The 22871-nt window shown below is 45.1% G+C and overlaps 1 protein-coding gene across 3 annotated transcripts in view; it reads right to left on the reverse strand.

The window, feature by feature from the left end:
- The window catches only part of FAM193A (family with sequence similarity 193 member A), a 112688-nt gene that overhangs the window by 1651 nt on the left and 88166 nt on the right, over positions 1-22871 (reverse strand). For all 3 annotated transcript variants that reach the window (XM_053242902.1, XM_053242903.1, XM_053242904.1), the window contains exons 12-15: positions 19169-19355; positions 17649-17879; positions 8943-9720; positions 8242-8323 (exon numbers count right to left, since the gene is read on the reverse strand). In XM_053242902.1, the coding sequence (XP_053098877.1) occupies positions 8242-8323; positions 8943-9720; positions 17649-17879; positions 19169-19355 (1278 nt within the window). The remainder of the gene's footprint in view (positions 1-8241; positions 8324-8942; positions 9721-17648; positions 17880-19168; positions 19356-22871) is intronic.

Raw genomic sequence — 22871 nt, forward strand, 5'->3', positions numbered from 1 at the left:
ACAGCCCAGCCCACCCCCGCCCAATTGGACTGATGACATGGTACCAGAGGAGGTTTAATTATTTCCTCAGTGCGGATTAAATGGAGGACTATTAAACACATCATGCCTATCTGTTTCCCCTCTGCAGCTAATGTCAGCTCTGGTGGGGGAAGGATTTGCATCTAGAAATTGGTGTGACAAAAGGTTGAACAAAGCTCCTCCACACCTCAGCACCAATCCAAATCAGCCCCCATTCCATGGCTGTTCTTTAAAAAAGAAAAAGACCAAGCATAAATCTCTTACGCCATCCCAGTGTTTGATCCCAGGTCCCACTGATTTCAGGTAAGCATGAACAAAACTACAGTCTTCAGGACATTTTACAAAAACATATCGGGGCGGGGGAGAGAAGAGTTCTATTTTTTAATACAGTATTTAACACATGCAGCTATTCCATTTAAGGGGGGAAATTGCACTAATGGCTTGAGAGATAGGTAACTGGTGGCCCAGGGGCTCAATGCACCCCTAGGGCCTTCTCATCTGCCTCTCTATAGCTCATCAATCTCAAGGACCTCTATTCATTTCAGCTGTTTTCTTCAGCACATAAGCTGAAATACCAACAAAGGGCTCAACAGGGGCTTTAGCAGAGCTGCCACCATACCCAATATGCATTTTAGCTGTTACACAGGCAAAATGCTTATTAAGCAATAAAAAGGAAATACTTCCTCTAAAGCCTCTGTTGTTCACACTTGGCAAGAGGTTAAAAAGCCCTTTGCGTACACCAGGACTGCACAATTTTGGCCCTCCAACTGTTTTTGGACTACAACTCCCATCATCCCCAGCCACAGTGGCCAATTGGGGATGATGGGCGCTATAGTCAACATCTGCAGGAGGACAAAATTGTAAAGCCTTGGGTTACACCTTGGAGTGAGTGGCTGAATCAGTCAGTGGGCAGAGCTTAATGCTGCTGGCTGGCCCTTCACCTCTTTTCAGTGTTTCCTACTATGGGATGGGCTCTGTGTCTTACCTCCTTTGTGATTAAAAGGACCACCATACAGCCTCAAGACTGAACACTGGGTGGGTTCAGATGTGATTATTTTAACCAAAATGCTTGAAATAGTCTGCAATATGAACTCTAGGTTTGAAGTGCAATTCATTTTAAGCACTTTGGATAGAATAAACCAAGATCAATCAGCCTGGACTTTACAACTGATCTTGGTTTGTTTCTAAATGGGTTCGGAAGTCAAATTCTTCCAACTCGTGTAAAGGCAAAGGAAGGAAGAGCGTGTGCTCCTGAGGCTTAGAGACATCACAGGGAACCAAGATTTAACCAAGGTTCACTGCGATGTCTAGACCTACCCACTGACTGCCATATCCTCCATACTTTAGGTGGGCTGTCTTCAGGCCCCCATACTTCAGGTGGGCTTGTCTCCCTTGGGTTTTTCTTGTTTTGCACATCCATGATGTATCTGATCAAAGTTTTGTTCAGCATTTTAGGTTTTAAAAAATGTAACAAAAAACAACACACACTCGAAAACCAACTCCAAGAAGTTGGAGGTAACTTAGTTATTGACACAAAGGGCCAGTCAATCTAGCAAACCTATCTTGTTTCTGCTGAAAACTGGAAAACCATGATTTACCTGAATTCAATCCAGGTGAGCAGACTGCATGTGTGTCTAAAAATTGATGAATGCACTTCCATAGTTGGCTCACCACTCAGATTATGTACATCTGCACATACCCTTAATTGCTGTTAAAGACACTTTGAAGTAACTGTCCACTATCAAGCATTTTTCTGTGACAGTAAACTAGAGGAGAGGAGCAGGAACAGGGAGGAGCTTAGACAGGGATATTTTTTGGTTTCTTTTTTTACCCATGTTTCCATAAACATACTTGCCTCTTCACCAGCACTGAACTCTTCTGCTCCTCCAGCAAAAGTTTTGCTTGTGGAACAACAGGTTACTCACCTGTAACTTTGGTTCTTCTAGTGGTCATCTGTACTTCTACATGCCCTCCTGTCCCCCCCGCGGGGGTCACTGAAGCTGTACTCTGTGACTGAGGGGATGAGGAGTGGCGCAGCTGCATATAGTGGCTGAGGGCGGGGTTCCTGCCCAAAGCAGGAGAACTGAGCCTGTTAGGTTCCGACGAGGTCTCCACACAGGCGCATAGCCCATTTGTGTAGAAGTACAGATGACCACTAGAAGAACCAACGTTACAGGTGAGTAACCTGTTCTTCGACATGGTCTCTGTCTTCTACACAAATGGGCTAGCACCCAAGGAGGAGGGAAGAACAGAAGCAAATATAATCTGCCAGAAATTTTTATTGCAGGAACAAGTACATCAACTGAAAATGGATTGCAGGACACGCCTGCCAAACACAGCATCATTCCGTGGCCTGGTATCAATTGCATAATGATGAATAAATGAATGGGGCGAAGCCCAAGTAGCTGCCTGACCTATAGCGTCCAACAGGACCACCTGATCAAAGGCCACAGAGGCCGCCACAGACCTAACAGAGTGTGCCTTAACCGGAGCTGGTAACTGCTTATGGGCCAATTGATAACAAAGTTCAATTGTGGAAACTATCCATCTAGACATGGACTGGGCCCAAAACTTGTAGACCTTTACGTGGCCCATCATACAGAACGAACAAGGAAGGAAATTTCCTCCAGTCAGCAGACCTCTGAACGTAGGATAACGCCCTTCGAACGTCCAAACGGTGTAACCATCTTTCCGCATCCGATGAAGGATTTGGAAAAAACACGGGCAAAGTGAACGGGGACGAACAGTGAAACATGGACACCACTTTGGGCAGGAACTGGACATCCAGCCTGAGTACGACCTTGTCCTTATGGAACTGAAGGTACGGTTGGTCAACCCTCAAGGCCCTCAACTCACTGACCCTCCTGGCAGAGGTAACAGACACCAAAAAGACAACTTTCCAGGTCAGAAGACGAGGATCAATTGAAGCCAAGGGCTCAAATGGTGGATGTAGCAGGCCAGCCAATACCACTGACAGGTCCCAGGTCGGTGACATGACAGGATCATCTGGGAACATATGAGTCAAACCTTTCAGAAAACTTTTTACCACCGAATCTTTAAACCATGAAGCCCGGTCAGCCGGGCGGGGGGGGGGGACGGGGGACGGACGGACGCGCCACAATGGCAGCCAAATACACCTTAACGGATGAAAGCTTTAAACCAGATTCCTTAAGAGACAACAGATAATTATATATATCTTGAAGGGATGAATTAAATGCATCAAATTTATGCAGTACAATGAAGGAACAGAAACGAATCCACTTGTGATCATAGGATTTCTGTGTGGATTGCTTTCTGGCAGCAACCAGAACTTCCCTAAGTCTCAATGGGAAGTCGGCAGGATCTTCCATGCCGTCAGACAGAGGGACTGAACATCTGGGAGAAGCACCCATCCCTTCTTCTGCAACAGCAGGTCCGGCAGGGGAGTCAGGCGTTTCCAATCCACTGCCAAGCACCTCAGGACTGGAAACCAAGGCTTCCTGGGCCACTACAGGGCTATCAGGATCGCCCTGGCCCGATCCACCCTCAGTTTGCACAGGACCCTTGGAATGAGGAGAAATGGGGAAAACATACAGAAGGGGACCCATCCAGGACAGGACAAAGGCATCATCCAGAGAGCCCTCACCCTCCCCTCCCCTCCCCTGGAGCAACAGAGGGCAGATTGCTCATTGTTCCGGGAAGCAAATAGGTCCAGTGATAGGACTCCCCAGTTTACAAATATGTCCCTGAGAACACCTTGGTATAAAGCCCACTCGTGGGAGACCACTGTCAATCTGCTCAGAGTGTCCGCTTGGACATTCTGCACATCCTGTATATGAACTGCCTGAGGTGATACTGCACATGCCACACACCAATACCAAAGGTCCAGAGACAGAAAAAGAAGGCTCCTCGAGGATGTGCTGCCCTGTCAATTGACATAGGCTTTTGCCGTTGTATTGTCTGTTTGTATTATCACTGAATGACCCCCAATCAGGGGCAGAAAGCCTTTGAGAGGCTTTTGGAAGGTTTCTGGAAGAGAGGTTTATTTGGAAACCCAGCTCCTGCAGGGTATCTATCACGATCTCGAGGGCGTCCAGGACTGCATGCCTGATGCTCGCCAAGATGAGCCAATCATCTAGAAACGGCAGCACCTGCAAACCTTGCTGCTGCAGAAACGCCACCACCGGGGCCAGACATTTCGTAAAGACCCTCGGTGTGGTCGTGAGGCCGAATGGCAAGACCTTGAATTCATAGGGGATCCCCCCAATCTGAAACAGCGGGAAGCATAGATGTTGAGGGAGTATTGAAACAGGATAATATGCATCTTTTAAATCCAAGGAAACCATCCACATGTTCTTTTCCAGGATTGTCATAATGGTTGGTACCGACAGCATTCAGAACCTTTTGTAGACCAAATGTTTGTTCAGGGCCCTGAGGTCTAGTATAGGGCTCTGACTGCCATCTGGCTTTGGCACAAGAAAGTACTGGGAATAGTACCCGGGGCTGTTCGGGTTGGTGACTGGCTCGATTGCATCATTTCCCAGGAGAGCAGTGACCTCTTGATCCAACTCTGGGGTGGAAGGGGTCACCACAATCCCAGACACTGGCCGTGTCCCACAATACTCCAGGGCATAGCCCAAAACTCCAGGGCATAGCTCACTGGTCCATAGTCACTTTGTCCCAGCTCGCCGAGAATGGGGCCAGGCGAGTCCTGAAGTGCCCCGAGTCATTGCTTCTTCTGGGAGATATTTGGGCACTGTTTCTGAAAGGCCGGCTTACTGGGCTGGCCACCCAACTTGTACCTTGGTGTTGCCATGAAAGGACTGCTCCAAAGGCGACTGTTGCTGGGAAGAGGCCCTCTGTGTCTGGTAAGGAGACAACCTGGCAGTTTTCTGTGGGTTGGTAGTCGGTGAAGCATACGACATAGAACGTGCTGTGCTCCTCAACTTCTGAACCTTCTGCAGCGTGTCATCAGTCTGTTCTGAAAAGAGACTGGAGCCCTCAAAGGGCAGGTCCTCGACCCTAGCACAGGTCTCATGGTTAAGTCCAGACGAGTGCAGCCAAGCGTCTCATCTGAGCACCACACATTTGGCCATCAGCTTTGCCGCACACTCCACAGAAAGTCAGGCTGAATAAAGTTCCTGTTTGCCAACTGAATGGCCTCCCGGCAAAACGCTTTCGCCGGATCCCTCTTGTCCTGTGGGAGGAGATCCAGGAAAGGACCTATCTTCTCCCACAAAAAACTGGTTATATTGGGCGTTATAAGCCTGATAATTGGCCACCCTCAAGTGGAGGGCCGAAGCCAAATACAGCCCCCTCCCGAAGGAATCCAATTTTCTGCCTTCCTTGTCACTCAAGAGCAGACTGGCTGTCAGGGGTGTAGCTAGGGAAGAGGGGGCCCGTGTTCATCCATCTCTCTGGCAGCCCCCCAGAGTGAGGGAGATAAAGAAGAAAATAAGGAGGGGTGGACCTGGAGTGCCCTCAGGAGCTGGGGCCCATGTTCTTTGAACCCTTTCGCTCAATTATAGCTACGCCTCTGCTGGCTGTGACCCCTGGTCCTTTGCATGTAAGCCTCCATGACTATCGAATTCGGGGTGGCATGGTTTTTCAAAAAGGCCGTATCATCCTGCAGTTGCACCCTGCATAAGTTCCCTAAACACCTGTTAGGCTGAGAAAGCGTTGTTGGCCTTTTCCAGTGAGCCCGCATGACCTTCAGCAATACCGAATTCAGAGGCAGAACAGCTGGCACCTTGGCCTCTGAGTCCATAAAGCAAAATAAAGGGTCCAGTTCTCCCTTTGGCTGGTTACCGAGGTGAACTTCCAAGGCCGACACCATTCAGGCCACATAAGCGCAGTACAGTTTGAGGTCCTCTGACAGGGAGACAGGCTTCGAGTCAGACTGTATGGCGAGCAGAGACGAGCCCAGAGAAACTACTTCAGAGTCCTGGGAGTTAGCATTGCTTTCATATTCAGGCTCTGGGGGAGCCAGAGGATATTGTGTCATGGGCGTTGAACCTGAAGGGGAGCCTGGTTTGCTACCTGGGTTGTCCGGTACCGAAGCAGAGTGTTCTGCCTGCAAACTTTGGACAGGCACAGTAGCCTGGTGCAGCACTGGAACTGAAGGGGGCGGTTCATGACACTCGTATCGATCCCTCGGGGAGTGTTGCATTGAGTACCTTCCGAGTGCTAGGGGAGTTCACACCAACCCCTCACTGGTTTCCCATACATGGGACTTTCCAAGTAACATAAAGGGGTCGAGCATGGTCCCTAAGAGGGATACCCTCTTGGTACCTTCGAAGGGCAACTGGCATCTAGGCAGCCACGATGCGTCTTCTGCTGGCTTGGTTGGAGAATAAGCTTCCTCCTCCGATGAAGCACACTCTGGTTCATCTGTTGCCACCAAACATTCTCTACTCGATCTAGCCCAATCGTGGGCTAAGTCCACTGACTCCGCAGCCATGGGTGAGCTAGGTCTTGTCAACACCAACAACTTCTTGGCTGAATGATCTGAGGCCACTTTAGTCTTTTTGGCCACAGGGGCCTCTGACGTAGGAACTTCCTCTGATTTCTTCTTCTTGGGTATAGGAGGGAGGTGTTGACCCACTGGCAAATGACGATGCAGCTTCTTCCTTTTTATCTTTGGTACTGACCCCGAGGTATTCGAGGAGGACTTCGGTACCACAGGTGCCTGATGCTGAGGGAGGGCCTCCGAGCGCACCGGCTCGCTCGAAGCCATCAAAGGCCAAGCGGTAGAGGATGCCGAGAACTGTACTGGGGTCGGGTTTTCGGCCTCTACAGGAGGGGATACCACGCTCTGACTGTACCGATGAAGCCATTTTTACAGACCACTTCAACAATAGGGCTTCTGAGGAACGGAGAGCCAGATCCCACAGGGCTACGCGCAGGCGAGAAGCCCTATTTTTGCAAGCCTGCTTCGTGAACTGCTGACAGTGAAGACAGGTCTCGACAATGTGGGATTCCTCCAAGCACAAGAGACACTCGGTATGAGTATTGGGGGAACGGATCTTAGATCCGCAGCGGGTACATTTTTAAAAGTTTGTCATGCCCGGCATAAACGCAGAAGGCATGCTCCATCCCAGCCAGGATCGGAGCTCCAAGGAAGGGAGAAAACTCACAAGAAACAAAATGCCAAAGAAAAGATGCTACCACACGAAAGAATTACAGAAACAAAGACAGAAAAACTAAGAAACTAAAGAAGCAGGGAGAAAAAACAACAAGGGGATATCTTGATCCTACTCGTTGCTGAGCAGCAGACTCCACAATGTTCACTAAAACATGGGCGAAGAAAGACTGATGAGGAGTGGCGCAGCCGCATATAGTGGCTGGGGGTGGGGTTCCCACCCAAAGCAGGAGAATTGAGCTTGTTAGGTTCCGACAAGGTTGCTGCGCAGGCACATAGCCCATTTGTGTAGAAGACAGAGACCACGTTGAAGAAGAGAAGTTACTCACCCTTTCCTTTCTACCCAGGATAAACCCTGCCCCTTTCTTCCCAATGAATCACCTCATTCCCTTCCTGTTGGATTTCTGCAAGAAACAGCAGCAAGGCATGGCTGATGTTCTCCACTTTATGAGGAGGACAAGAGGGGCTATATGCTCCTGCAATTTGGGCTTTCAATTGTAGGATGAAACATTAGCCATACCTTATGGCTATCTCCTGAAAAAAATGTCCTGCAGCCCAGCTTTCATGCTTATTTCTGTTTTGTCTGTTGTCTTACCTCCTATTCTGAACAGGTTACTTTTGACACTTGGTTTTGATATCAAAAGACGTGAAGATATCTTTCACAAGTAGAGATGGAATAGGTGAATAAGATAAGAACTTGAAGTTCTCTTCCATTCAGTAGAAATCCCAGGGCTGACTGAGTACCATTCCCCAAACATTACTGGCTGTGTCCAAAAACAAATACAGAGTATGGCCTGATTTCTGGCCAGTCTAGAAGTGGGCGAAATGTCAGGAATATGTTGGGATGTGTGAGTGTGTACTCCAGGTGGGCATGGTGTCGGAACTTGCCAAAGTCTGGTTCCCACATCGTGTTACCGACATATGCCTGACATTCTCCATTCAACTTCAAATGTGAACCACCCACAGCTATTAATGTAGATTGGGTGGTATAAAAACATAAACAACAACTTTCCCTACTTTCAGACTGGACAGCGGTCATGTGAACCCATCCTATATATTCACTGGACATAATAGCAGAAAGGAAGGCGTGGCACTTTGTTTACCTTTTAAAATACTCCACTTCCCGCTCTGTCTCATCCATTTCTGCGCTGTCAAGGTCAATATCTTTTGGCAAAAACACATCATCTGCAAAATCATATTGCATGCACAAGATTAATTTCAGAAAGCTCTTTTCTCCAGGAAAGAAATAAAAACACAAACTGCCACTAACAGTGCAATCCTATGCATGTTTACTTAGAAGTCCCCATTTTCATTTTTTAAAAACGTTTTAATTTTTCATCTTTTAATTTTAAATTAGCTAAAAAATGGTTAACGTCAACTATTTTTGAAGTATAATAAGTTCAGAAATTCTTCAACTACTGAACTTTAATTAACTTGTTATAAATTAAACAGTTAATCCCCATGTTTAGAAGAGGCCATGCCGCACCCTACACCCCATCTTTATGTTTCTTGAATGTTACTGAAACACCTCATTTCTTTATGTTTCTCTGTCACCCTCAGCTGCATCCACTATTTCCCTTGTGATTGGCACAAGTATTGCACAGTGAATTTGCACAGCGTTGGTGAGCTACCATTATACACATTTGCATGGGATTTGTAGTTTGGCCCTAAACCAGATGAAGATTTTTTTTCATCTTCAGTATTATTTGTGACAGTCAACAGTGTGACCAGAGATAAGGCCCACTTTGTGATGCAGTAGAATCATTTAAAGCAAAGAGATTTGCTTGCTTAAATAGAAGCTTACCAATGGATGAGTGTCCTTTGTCGCCTTTCTTTTTTTTGTTTTTCTTGCTCTTGCCCTTTGGCTGAGGAAAATCTTGTAATGTCAGCTTATTATCCTGTGGTTCACTTGGAGAAGGGGAGCCACTGACAAAATGCGATTCTGTTATAGGATTTATTTGCTTTGTATTAATGCTTATTTTCTTCTCTCTTTTGGAGGCAGAAAGTGATTGTAGTTCTTCCACTTTTATTCTGGACTCCATTTGCTTTTTTATTTTAGGCTGAACGTTGCTTGCTTTGGAAGGCTTTTTCAGTTGTTGAGCAAACAGCTTACTTATCTGTGTTATCTTCTGTTTGGTTTTGTCTTCTGTGTGATGTTGCATTATATTAAGGAGCAAAGAAAGTGGTTCATGAGATTTCACAGTCATCTCTGTCTTGAACAGCAGGTTTGAGTCTCTGCTATTTATTGAACTACATGGTTCACAGAGATTTACAGAAGTTGGGCCCTGTTCCACATGATTTGCATTCTTAGATGATGAATCAGATAACATTTCTGTTTTTTCCAGTACTTTATTCTGATTATTTTCTGGGGTGTTTGGCGAAGGATTTGTTATTACTTGACAACTCTGAGTAAGCGCTTTCACTTTCTGACAGTTTGTGGTGGTTCTCTCTTTTTTCTTTTTCTTTACAGCTTGCAACTCTTGTAGTTGTTGGGTCTCCTCATCTTCTTGCTGTTGCTGTTCCAGTAGCCGATCATGCTCCTGTTCTCTTGCTTCTGTTTCAACATGGGACTTTCCTTTTAACTGTGAAGACAAAGTTCTTTTAAAAAATGTCTGTGGAGATTCCAAAACTACACTGCTATAAATACAGAAAGATGGTTTTGAAAAACCAATGGCTTAACATGACACTATAAAAGTATACAATGTCCATGGCTTACTTTAACAATCAGAAAAATGTACATGTAAATTTAACAATCAGAAAAATGTACGTTTTAGCCACACACATTTGATTGCTAATCTCAGATTAACAAGAAGTAACAAATTCAGAGATCTGCCAGCCCTTTCCCTCAATTTTAAATGCTGGAAAAGCTAACTTTCTTAACTATGCAGAGTGACTTTTAAAGACCCACATCTCTTGAAGACAAATCTTTATCAAATTAAATTGTGGGGGGAAAAACTTGTAATATTCCAAAATGAAATTTGAGTATCATTGTTGACCCGCATTTCCTGAGAAGCTAAGGGTAGTCATGGTGTGCACAGGCACAGTAAGGTTGGAGTGGGCCCTGGGACAAAGAGTGAGAGTGGGGCCCCGCACCAAAGATATGCCTCCCCTCCCACCATATCTTTGCTACAGAAGAACTGTAAGGACATGGTGAAAAAATTAACATCTCGGCACACGCTTTCTTTCATTCCTATAACAATATCACATATTCCCCATGCATTCAGACACTTACACACACACACTTTCATATCCTGACTCTGAATCATTTTGTTAGCATATAAACCTCAGCTTGAAGCAGAGATGAGTCTATCCGGAAGTCAGCAGCATGCCAGTGAGGTAGGGAGGCGAAAGTAAAAAATGAGGTGTTGCCCAGCACCCTCCTCCTTATTCAATTATGGCTACACCCCTGGTTGTGTGGCCACCATGGACTTTTCAAAGTTTTCCTCCCACTAAAGAGGACCATCCTCACATAACTTTGTCAATTTCTTTGGAAGCAAGTGAGAAGAATGGATTGCAAGGTTTCCTTTTAGGAGGGAGAAGGATAATCATCTTGGATTTAAAGACTTCAGTTTAGTACTAAACCTTTCAAAGCTTTATTTTTAAATATATATATCACTTTTAAAATTCTGTTTGCCTATCAAGAACTAGAAAATAGCTGGCTTGGAAACATAAATGTAACACTTATATGCATATGCTTTCCCTCTTTAAAAAGGACCTTTTCCTGAGGTCTGGCTTGGTAATATATCCTGACAATGAGCTCTTTTGGAAGGGAAAAGTTTCAATTAATTAAAGAAAGTCGTTTCATTTTTAGAAACTTCTAACACACACATTCACAGAATGCTTCCTGGTTTGTCTTGCCCTCAAAAAGAAGTCTTCTGAGAAACTGTTGTAACATGTTGGGGAAACGGCTATTAATTGGAGTTATTTATTCCCTAGGGACAGTTCTACAGGCTTGGAAACCAACCGGATTGAGAGGCCTGTAAATTGGGTGGGAAGGGCTAGTGCCCTAACTACTATCAATCAGGTGGTCTGCTTTAGGGACCTTTATTAAAAGTTATTGTAAACTGGGAATTACTGAATCACTGAGTATCCTGTGTCTCAGTTGGAAGGCTACTCTACATAAGAGGTGAGGGCCTGAGAACATAGCGAACAGAGCATAGCGAACAGGGATAGCAAACAGGACGTAGGAGTTTTGCAGGAGTTTAAAGGGAAGTGTGCGGGGGAGCCTGGAACAAACCCCTGTGATCACAAGGAGCCTGGTGCAGAAGAGAACATAAGTATAAATCCCTCCCTTGTATACCTCATATTCTTAGGAAAGGCTGTTTGGACATATAAATAGCTGACCATTACAGCTGAGACCTATCCTTCTAATAAACTATCTAATAAACAGCTAATAAACTACTTCTAATAAACTATTTCTAAATACTGTAAACAGCCAACAAAAACAGTATGAAGACAGAAAGTCAGCAGGGGAAGGGGCACTTCCCAGTGTATTGCAGAGAGTGCCACATGTATGTCTATTTGCCCCATGGGCAGATGTCATGGGTGTGTGCTTGGTGCAAGGAGTTCCTGGCCCTCAGGGAACAAATTCGTTCTCTTGAGACCAAGGTGGCAGATCTGGAGAAGCTCAGAGAGACAGAGAGGCATGTGGATGAGACCTTCAGGGATGTGATAGAGGCATCCTATTCCAGGGCTGGTAACTCCTCTATCAGGGAGAATGAAGGTCTTGGGCAAGGAGGATATCAGTCTGAGGAAGAGGGAAATGGTCCTTTAGAAGGGACCCCTTCCATGGATGATGAGCCCATATCCTCTCGCACGGGGGATACTCCTCTGGGTGGGGGGCCTCCTTGTAGTGGGTGATTAGATCATTAGAGGTATAGAGAGATGGGTTTGTGACCTGCATATTGATCACACGGTGACTTGCCTGCCTGGTGTGAAGGTTGTGGACATCACGCAGCATCTAGACAGGCTCTTAGGCAGTGCTCGGGAGGAGACAGCTGTCGTGGTGCACGTTGGCACCAACGATGTGGGGAAATGTAGTCGAGAGGTCCTGGAAGCCAAGTTTAGGCTGATAGGCAGCATTTTGAAGTCCAGAACCCCCAAGGTAGCATTCTCAGAAATTCTACCTGTTCCATGCGCAGGTACAGTGAGACAGGAAGAGCTGAGGGGTTTCAATGCGTGGATGAGACGTTGGTGCCGGGAGGAGGGGTTTAGATTTGTTAGGCACTGGGATATATTTTGGGGCAAACAAGGTCTGTACAAAAGGGACGGGCTGCACTTGAACCAAGATGGAACCAGACTGCTGGCACTTAAAATAAAAAAGGTTGTAGAGCAGCTTTTAAAATGACACCTTGGGAACAGCCGAAGGGAGCTGGGCAGTATCCCATTTGGCAAAAGCCATCCTTTAAAGTGTGAGGCTGCAAAGAATTCAGATAAAACAGAAGGGGACAGAGCAGAACTGCACAAAGAGCAGACGGGAGCCTATGCCAGCAGGTCAAAGAGTCAAAAGAATAGCATACATCAGGTGAGAGATTCAGCATATAGGTGCTTATATGCCAATGCCAGAAGCCTCTGAGCCAAGATGGGTGAGCTGGAGTGCTTGGTTGCTAACGCAAAAATAGATATAGTGGGCATAACAGAAACATGGTGGAACAGTGAGAACCAGTGGGACACTGTTATCCCTGGGTATAAACTCTATAGAAAGGACAGGGAGGGGCGCCTTTGAGGAGGGGTAGCACTATATGTTAAAGAAGGGATAGAATCTAACAAGCTAGAAAACCTAGGTGGACTGGAGTCCTCCACAGAAACCCTGTGGGTGACTATACAAGGCCAGAAAGGGAACGTGCTACTGGGGACGTGCTATCGCCCTCCGGATCATAATGCCGACAGTGACTGGGAGTTGCAGGAGGAAATCAGGGAGGCGTCAAGGAGAGGCAGGGCTGTAATTATGGTGATTTCAATCACCCACACATAGACTGGGTAAATTCACAGTCAGGTCAGGACAAAGAGGTCAGATTTCTAGATATGCTAAATGACTGTGCCCTAGAACAGTTGGTCATGGAACCAACCAGAGAGAAGGCAACCTTGGACCTAATTCTGAGTGGCACCCAGGACCTGGTGCATGATGTCAGTGTCATTGACCCTTTAGGGAACAGTGACCATAGTGCCATCAAATTCAGCATACATGCGGGGAGAGAATCACCAAGGACGTCTAACACGGACATTTTGAATTTCAGAAGAGGAAACTTCTCCAAAACGAGAAGTATGGTGAAAAGAAAGCTGAAAGGGGAAATCAGGAGAGTCACTTCGCTCCAGAGTACATGGAGTTTACTCAAAACCACAATACTAGAAGTCAAATTAGATTGTATACCCAAAAGGAGGAAAGGTTCCACTAAGTCCAGGAGGATGCCAGCATGGCTAATGGGTACCGTCAAGGAAGCCATAAAAGGGAAGAAGGCTTCCTTCCAAAATTGGAAGGCCTGTCCAAATGAAGAGAACAGAAAGGAACACAAACTCTGGCAAAAGAAATGCAAGGTGACAATAAGGGAGGCAAAAAGAGAGTTTGAGGAACATTTAGCCAAAAGTATCATGGGGAATAACAAAAACCTCTTTAAATACATCAGAAGCAGGAAACCTGCCAGGGAGGCGGTTGGACCATTAGACAATGAAGGAGTGAAAGGGATTATTAAGGAGGATATGGAGGTTGCAGAGAAGCTGAATGAGTTTTTTGCGTCTGTCTTCACGGCAGAGGATATGGAGTATATACCTGTTCCTGAACCAGGCTCTTTAGGGATGGAGGCTAGAGAGCTGAGTCAGATAGAAGTGACAAGAGATGATGTTTTAAACTGTCTGGAAAAACTGAAAATTAACAAATTACCAGGGCCGGATGGCATCCATCCAAGAGTCCTCAAAGAACTCAAATGTGAAATTGCCGACCTCCTTGCTAAAATATATAACTTATACCTGAAATTGGGCTCTGTACCAGAGGACTAGAGAGTAGCAAATGTAACACCGATTTTCAAAAAGGGGTCCAGGGGCGATCTGGGAAATTACAGGCTGGTTAGCCTAATGTCCGTTCCAGACAAATTGATGGAAAGCATCCTCAAGGATAAAATTGTAAAGCACCTAGAAGAACAGGCCCTGCTGGGAATGAGCCAGCATGGCTTCCACAAAGGTAAATCTTGCCTCATCAACCTTTTGGACTTCTTTGAGAGTGCCAACAAGTGTGTGGATCAAGGTGATCCAGTTGACATATTATACCTGGACTTCCAAAAAGCTTTTGACAAAGTTCCTCATCAAAGACTCCTGAGGAAACTTAGCAGTCATGGGATAAGGGGACAAGTACATGTGTGGATTGCTAACTGGTTGAAAGACAGGAAACAGAGGGTATGTATAAATGGAGAGTTTTCACAATGGAGGGAAGTAAGAAGTGGGGTCCCCCAAGGATCTGTACTGGGACCGGTGCTTTTTAATTTATTCATAAATGATGTAGAAGCAGGGGTAAGCAGCGAGGTGGCCAAATTTGCAGATGACACCAAACTCTTCCGGGTAGTGAAATCCAAAACGGATTGTGAGTAGCTCCAAAAGGATCTCTCCAGACTGGGGGAGTGGGCAACAAAATGGCAAATGCAGTTCAGTGTTAGCAAGTGTAAGGTGATGCACATTGGGACGAAAAAACCCAACTTCAAGTATATGGTGATGGGATCCGAGCTGTCAGTGACTGACCAGGAAAGGGATCTTGGGGTCGTGGTGGACAGCTCGTTGAAAGTGTCAACTCAATGTGCGACAGATGTGAAAAAGGCTAATTCCATGCTAGGGATCATTAGGAAGGGGATTGAAAATAAAACGGCTAATATTATAATGCCCTTATACTAAACTATGGTGTGACCACACTTGGAGTACTGTGTACAATTCTGGTCACCACATCTTAAAAAGGACATTGTAGAACTGGAAAAGGTACAGAAGAGGGCAACCAAGATGATCAGGGGCCTAGAGCACCTTTCTTATGAGGCAAGACTATAACACATGGGGCTTTTTAGTTTAGAAAAAAGATGACTGTGAGGAGAAATGATAGAGGTCTATAAAATCATGCATAGTGTGGAGAAAGTGGAGAGAGAGAAATTCCTCTCACACAACACTAGAACCAGGGATCACTCCATGAAATTGATTGCCAGGAGGTCTAGGACCAACAAATGGAAGTATTGTTTCACACAACGCGTGATCCACTTGTGGAACTCATTGCCACAGGATGTGGTGACAGCCAACAACTTGGATGGCTTTAAGAGGGGTTTGGATAACTTCATGGAGGAGAGGTCTATCAATGGCTACTAGTCGGAGGGCTACAGGCCACCTCCAGCCTCAAAGGCAGGATGCCTCTGAGTACCGGTTGCGGGGGAGTAACAGCAGGAGAGAGGGCACGCCCTCAACTCCTGCCTGTGGCTTCCAGAGGCATCTGGTGGGCCACTGTGTGAAACAGGATGCTGAACTAGATGGGACTTGGGCCTGATCCAGCAGGGCTGTTCTTATGTTCTTATGAGTATCAACATTCATTTGAAAAGAAATCCAAGATTTTAGTCTGCACACAGTTGAAAGAACTATTACAGGACAAACCCAAATTGGCTAGTCAGTCAACCCCCACACCAAATGAAAGGACCATAAAACCAAAGGGATCAGATGGGCAATACACAAGTAAAATTTAAGTACAATACCTGAATGCACACTTCTGCATTGGGAGATAGAATGAAAGGACATATGAACAGCCACAGTGACCTAGCATTGGGATTTTAGGGGGAGGCTATGCTACATTAGAGCAATAATGTGTGTTAGAGGGGGTAGAAGCAGCACTAAGTTAATTATATTTTATATTGTGTAAGCTGCCATGAAAAGAGTTCTAGATTGGAAGGCAGGCTAGAAATAAAATAAATACACACAGAGAGCCCCACCCAGTGTACATGTGTGTATTTTGACAAAAGAAATAAATAAAAAGATCAGTTGGGGAAGTGTTCAGAAGCATCTCCACTGTTCTTCCACTTAGAATTGATCCTACTACAAATATTTGTATGCAACATGTAATTTGCTCCTCCATTTTGCATTCATCAAGGTTATCCACAGACATCAAGCTATTTTGAGAAATTAACTTTTCCCTGTTTTCAGCATTAGATCATGAATCTACTCTTTTCCTCCCAATCTCATCCTGCTTAACTGCCTCAGTGCTTCTTTTCTTCTGAAATCACCACACCTTCACCCGTTACAATCTATGACATTTTCCTCTCTTGGTCCTCACTGAAACTTGGCTTCAGCATTCTTAAACTAATACTATTGCTGCTCTCTCCCTCACCCACACAACTTGCCCTGAAAGTTACAGTGTTGGTGTTGGCCTTCTTCCTCCCCAATTCTGTAAATTCCAGTCCTTGCCCCCACATTCCATAACTTCTCTACCTTTGAAGTTCATTCCACTAGACTCAACACCATATTTTGATTCTATATTTTCCAAATGGCTCCCTCTAGACCTTCAGATCTTGAGGCCTGGCTTACCTTCCTCCTTTCTGAGCATCCTAACTTTGCTCCTTGGCATTTTCAACATTCATGTTACATCTTCTAATTCACCTGCCTCCCATCTCCTCTGCCTTACCACCTCTGATCTCTGCTTTTGGATGGACTCTATGACTGCCTTGGGCACCCTCCTGATTGCTTCAAAAGTTGCTCCCCTTTCTCCATCTTTCTGATCATTACCTTATCCTCGGCCAACACTGCTCATAACCCACCCTCTTCACATTCTGCTACTCCTTCCATGACCTTCAGTCTGCTGATCCACTGGCCTTCTCTGAAGTGTTGTCGCCTCCTCTCTCTTCTGTCAAAAACCATTACCGCTCTGACAAAAGCCTTCCTCAGATCCCTACAACGGCTTCCTGTTCACTCTTAGATCTTGTAAAAGCTTCTTTTTCTTACCTTCAAAACCTCTAAAGACTTTGTTCCCCTCCCCATTTTCTACACTCTCCTATCCCTACCTGTGACCTTCACTCACCCAACTCCACTACCCTCAGCAGTCGTACATCCTGTTCCCTCAAATGACTGCCCTTTCTCCTCTACTGCCCCATATGCCTAGAACTGCCTTTGAGAACACCCCTCCACACTGCCGCTTCTCTTCTTCCTTCAAATTCCTCTTAAAAACACACCTTTTTGTGCAGCCTTTAAACCTACCCCCAGTCCCCTTACTCTACCACCAACTAAAGTGAAGTACATGTCCATGAAATAATCATATTATTCTCCAGTTTCTCTCTGCCTTCACTTTCTTCTCCTTTCTCTGTTGCCTCCCTTTTGTCTATATTTGGTTTGTGAGCACTTTGGGGGTAGGGACTTGCCTCCTCATTCTTTGTAAAGCCCCCACCCTCAAAAGCCAAGACATGTAATAAACACAACATATCATCTGATTAGAGCAATACCCTGAATACCTCACTCCCTGCTTAAATTTCTTTGATTGCATGGTTCTCCCTAATAAAGATCCACTGACCTTTTTTTGCTTATGCCTTGCTCTTTTGGCTGCCCGTGTGCTGTTTACTGGCTTAGTCTCAGGACTGTTTATAAACTGTAGCAGATCTTCCACTTTTCGATGATCAATGACACTCTCTTTATCTGAGATCTGTTCTGGTTTCTTGGGCTGCTCCTCCTTCCTCTTTGTTAAACGCAAGCGAAGCTTTTCTCTCATTTCAGCATAATTTCTACTAGTTGGTGCTGCTGGTGGCTAAGAGAGAATAAAAAACACCATAGTAATTGCGTCTCAAATTGAATGTGGACAGCTTAGTATACATGAATGAAAGAGGGATATCTGCATGGAAAACATCTCTCTACCTTTTCTGGGTACTCTTTCAATTAAATGCTAAAGCACAAAACCAGGAATTTGTGTAATTCAGAGGTGCCCATATTCTGCCACCAGTTGCCTCTGCTTGACGGATACTACTTTACAGTAACAAATGCTCAGAGATAAGTACTCAGTTATTCCTGTCAACCTACCTAATACAATTTCTTCGCTTTTGGGAGCAGCTCTTCTTTGAGTTCATATACATCACTATTTCTATAGTAATTTTCTGTAGTAATGTTCAAAGCACATTTGGAGTTATGTCAAGAGAAACAGATTAATTAGGGACACCATTAATCTCTCTGGGACAGAAAATGGATGGGAAGAATTCCATTCTACTATCAAGCAGTCACCCTGCCAGGTGACCATAACTCATACTGTTCAGAGAGCATTGTGAAGATGTCCAGTGGCATCTGTAGCAGGGAAGATCGGGGGGGGGGGTGCTTATTCAAGCCTGGCTTTTTGATCCCAGCATTAAAGGAATGGATCAAATGTCAAAGGAGCTCCTGGTTGATGACTATAGCTGTAGCAGAGCTGCTACAATAACAAAAAGCTCCTGAACCAGCCCTACAATGTCAAGTTGTTGAGTTTATGGTATATGCCTAGGTCACTTTAATAAAAGTCAACATTTAACCCATATTCACATTGCAAGGATCCATTCTATTCTTAACACACATGCTTGAGAAAGTATGACAAGTCATAGGTAACAGGTAGATTCCATTTGTGGAATAATTTTGTAATCATGCAAAGGTAGTGAGTAACTTAATGAATATTCTGGTGAATGAGAGTTCTGCACTCAATATTCACATGATTAACTTGAGAGGTTCTAAAGTCATTCAAATCTGAGCACTGCTGGAATAAGCTCCTGATGGAAGCTACTACCTCATGAACCTCGTCAGCATGGATTGTTTGGGCCAATACAATATTACCAGTCAAAATCAGGGCCTTAGCTATCATCTTGGTATGAAAGTGTGAGAAGATCCTGAAGTTATGGGCAGGGAGTATCAGAATATAAGAAGAACTGGATATACTGGATTAGATCAAGGTATAATTCAAGGTTGCCATTCTGTTTCCAATGGCAAACAGCCAGATGCAGGTAGCAGTTTGAAGACTTAGAGAGAGGTAATCTGTAGTAGTAATGGGGAAAGGGTATCTTTAGGAGTCAAATTACTTACTCCTCCATGGCCAAAGAATTCACAGTAGCAACAATCACAGTACTTTCCTTCTTTCTGGTTTGTGGATGTTGAGGTGCTAGAGCTGTGTTCTGAACAGCTATCTTCATCTTGGCTCTCCTCACCATCATACTGCCGATGATCATAGATGTTGCTGTTCTCACAATGATGGCCTTCACAGTCAGGGTCACTACATTAAAGAAGAAAGCAGATCTTTTAGGAAAGCAGATCTGCCATCTAGAAAGCAGCAACAAAACATTCTGGATAATACTCCGTGCATCTGATGAAGTGGACTATATTCCACAAAAGGTTGTGCTGAAATAAATTTGTTATTTCTGAAGTTGCCACAAAACATTTTATTGCTTTTGCTGTAACAGACTAACATGGTGGCACCCTTGGAACAAAAGGCCAATAAACAGCAGCAATGTGCAGGTGTACGTTTAGTGCCTCTTCAAGACCTTGACCTAAGACAATAAACGTAAAACACAACACAAATCCTTGAGGGTTGCTGGTGCCTTTTTAAGAATCTGGTGGCCAGATGAAAAGCAGGTGATCCACATCCCCTCCCATTAGAATCCTCTATACCTATGCAGTGGAAAGGAAAAGAAAAATGCTCCTTTCGAACTGAGCCTGCTATAAGAGAAAAATAAATTACTCTCCACCCACTGCAGCTGTCTCTTCTGTTGTAGAAGAGGTTCAGTGGATTGCCAACCTTGTGCACACTGTCAGTGGTGAAGGCCTGGGAGACATCAAGACACATGAGGTGAGGAGCTCCTCAAATCGCACCAGGAAGAGCTTATGGTAGAAGAGCTCATGCAGGCAGCTCCTGAGAACGAGGAAGGAGGATAAGGAGGAACGGACACTCCCTAAGCCCTTCACCATGCAGGGCCTTTCTGAGATCCTCCAGCTGGGGACTGCCTTGTCAGATAAAGTGTTTAAAATCCCCTCATGGAGAGGAGCATAAATTTTAAGAGACAGTTGGCGGCCACTTTGCAACCATACAAACACTTGTATGGGACTCTGCAAAGCAAGGCCAAGCAATCCTCCACCACCAGCTACTTCCCCAAGGTATCTGCATCCACCACCTCAGCCAAGGAGCTGGAATGACTGTGTCTTAGAACAGCTAGTCGTGCAACCAAACAGGGAGATAACGACCTTGGACTTAATCCTGAGTGGTGCCCAGGTCCTGATGCAAGATGTCAGAATTGCAGAACCAGCGGGGAGCAGCAACCATAGTATGATCCAATTCAGAACAGATGCAAGTGGAGAATTGTCAAGGAAGTCCAACACAGATGTGTTGGACTTCAGAAGAGGAAACTTCTCAAAAATGAGGGGACTGGTAAAAAGCAAGTTGAAAGGGAATGTCAGGAGGGGCAAATCACTCCAGAAAGCATGGAACTTATTTAAAACTACAATACTGGTTCATTTGGCACCTGTATACCAAGAAGGAGGTACAGGTCGAGAATCCTTTATCTGGACTGCTTGGGACAAGAGGTATTCCGGATTTTGGATTTTTTCGTATATTTTCATAAATGAGATATCTTGGGCATGAAAGGTTACTGTTTTGTTTTTAAAGGTTTTATTCAAAGTATATAATCAACTTGGCAGAGGGTCTCAACAGCTTCCCCTGAAGTTCTTTCCCTCCCTGCAACCCAGGCTTGGCTTTGGCAGAGGGTAGGTGGACTTTGGCGGAGGGTTTCAACAATCCCTGAAGTTCTTTCATGCCTTCCCACCAAGCTCCTTCCTGCCTTCCCTTCTTCCCCTCTCACACACTTTTCAATGGGGTTGAACTCACGTGCTTCTCAATGGGATTGCACTTCTTTCCGCCTTTCCCTCTCTCAGACTAGCTTGAGAGGCAGTAAACAAAAGGCAGATAGCAAAGCCTGAGGGGAAGAACTAACAGGGGAGCTAACGAGCTGAGGAAGCAACAACAGCGTGTTTAGGGGCCGTAAGCAATCGCTCCTGCAAACTGTGTGTCCCGCCCAATCCCAGCCCCAACACTTCCCAGCCGATTACAGAGCCACTGTAATGTTCTCTCTGTGAGTTGTGGGCTTTTTGCTGCTTTGTTACACAGTACTGTATATAGTCTGTTAGCTGCTGAGTTGGGGCCGGGATTGGTTTGGGGGCTGAGGTTTGGGAGCTGAGGGTATTTTTTGTGTGTGAGAGGTTGAAGCTATAAGCATTTTTTCCCCTCTCTCGGCGTGGTGTCTGGATTTCGGAGCTTTCCAGATTTCGGGAGTCCAGATAAAGGATTCCCGACCTGTATACCAAGTTCAGGAGGACGCCAACATGCAGAATTAGAGAGGCTATTGAAAAGGAAGAAGACTTCCTTCAGAAAATAGAAGTCCTACCCAAATGAAGAAAACAGGAAGGAACAAACTCTGGCAAAAGATATGCAAGGAGACAATAAGAGATGCAAAATAGAGAGTTTGAGGAGCACATAGCGAGAAGTGCCATGAGGAATAACAAACACTTAAAATATATCAGAAGTACAAAACCTGCAGGGAGGCAGCTGGCCCCTTAGATGATGAGGGTGTGAAAGGGATTATTAAGGAGATTGCAGAGAAGTTGAATGAGTTCTTTGCATCTGTCTTCACAGCGGAGGATACTGACCATATACCCACTCCAGAATTGAGCTTCTCAGGTTTAGAGGCTGAAGAAATGGGCCAATTTAAGGTGACAAAGGAAGATGTTCTAAACTGTCTTGAAAAACTAAAAATTAACAAATTGCCAGAGCCAGATGGCATCCACCCAAGTTCTGAAATAATTCAAATGTGAAATTACTTCTCTTCTAGCAAAAATATGTAACTTGTCCCTACAATTACACTCTGTACCAGAGGACTGGAAAGTAGCCAATGTAACTCCAATTTTCGAAAAGGGATCTGGGGGACTGGGGGGATCCAGGAAGTTACAGGCTTGACTTCGGTGCCAGGTAAATTGATGGAAAGCATACTTGACAAAACTGTTAAATATATAGACAAGCAGGCCTTGCTGAAGGAGAACCAGCATGGCTTCTGCAAGGGCAAGTCTTGCCTCATGAACATTTTGGAGTTCTTTGAGAGTGTCAACAGGCATGTGGATAAAGGTGATCCTGTTGACATAGTATACTTGGGACTTCAGAAAAGCTTTTGACAAAATTACCCACCAAAGCCTCTTGAGTAAACTTAGCAGTCATGGGATAAGGGGACAGGTTCATGTGTGGATCAGTAACTGGTTGAAGGACAGGAAACAGAGAGTAGGAATAAATGGACAGTTTTCACAATGAAGGGAAGTAAGAAGTGGGGTTCCCCAGGGACTGGTACTGGGACCAATGTTATTCAACTTGTTCATAAATGATCTAGAAGTTGGGGTAAGCAGTCAAGTGGCCAAATTTGCAGATGACACTAAACTATTTAGTGAAATCCACAAAAGATTGTGGGGAGCTCCAAAAAGATCTCTCCAAGCTGGGGGACTGGGCGACAAAATGGCAAATGCAGTTCAATGTAAGCAGGAGTAAAGTGATGCATATTGGGGCAAAAAACCCCAACTTCACATACATGCGGATGGGATCTGAGGTGTCGGTGACTGACCACAAGAGAGATTTTGGGTTCATGGTGGACATGTCATTGAAAGTGTCAACACAGTGCGTGGCAGCTGTGAAAAAGGTCAATTCCATGCTATGGATCATTAGGAAGGAGATTGAAAATAAAAATGCTAATACTATCAT

Source organism: Hemicordylus capensis, chromosome 4 (genome assembly GCF_027244095.1).
Source record: "Hemicordylus capensis ecotype Gifberg chromosome 4, rHemCap1.1.pri, whole genome shotgun sequence".
NCBI classification, from domain to species: domain Eukaryota; kingdom Metazoa; phylum Chordata; class Lepidosauria; order Squamata; family Cordylidae; genus Hemicordylus; species Hemicordylus capensis.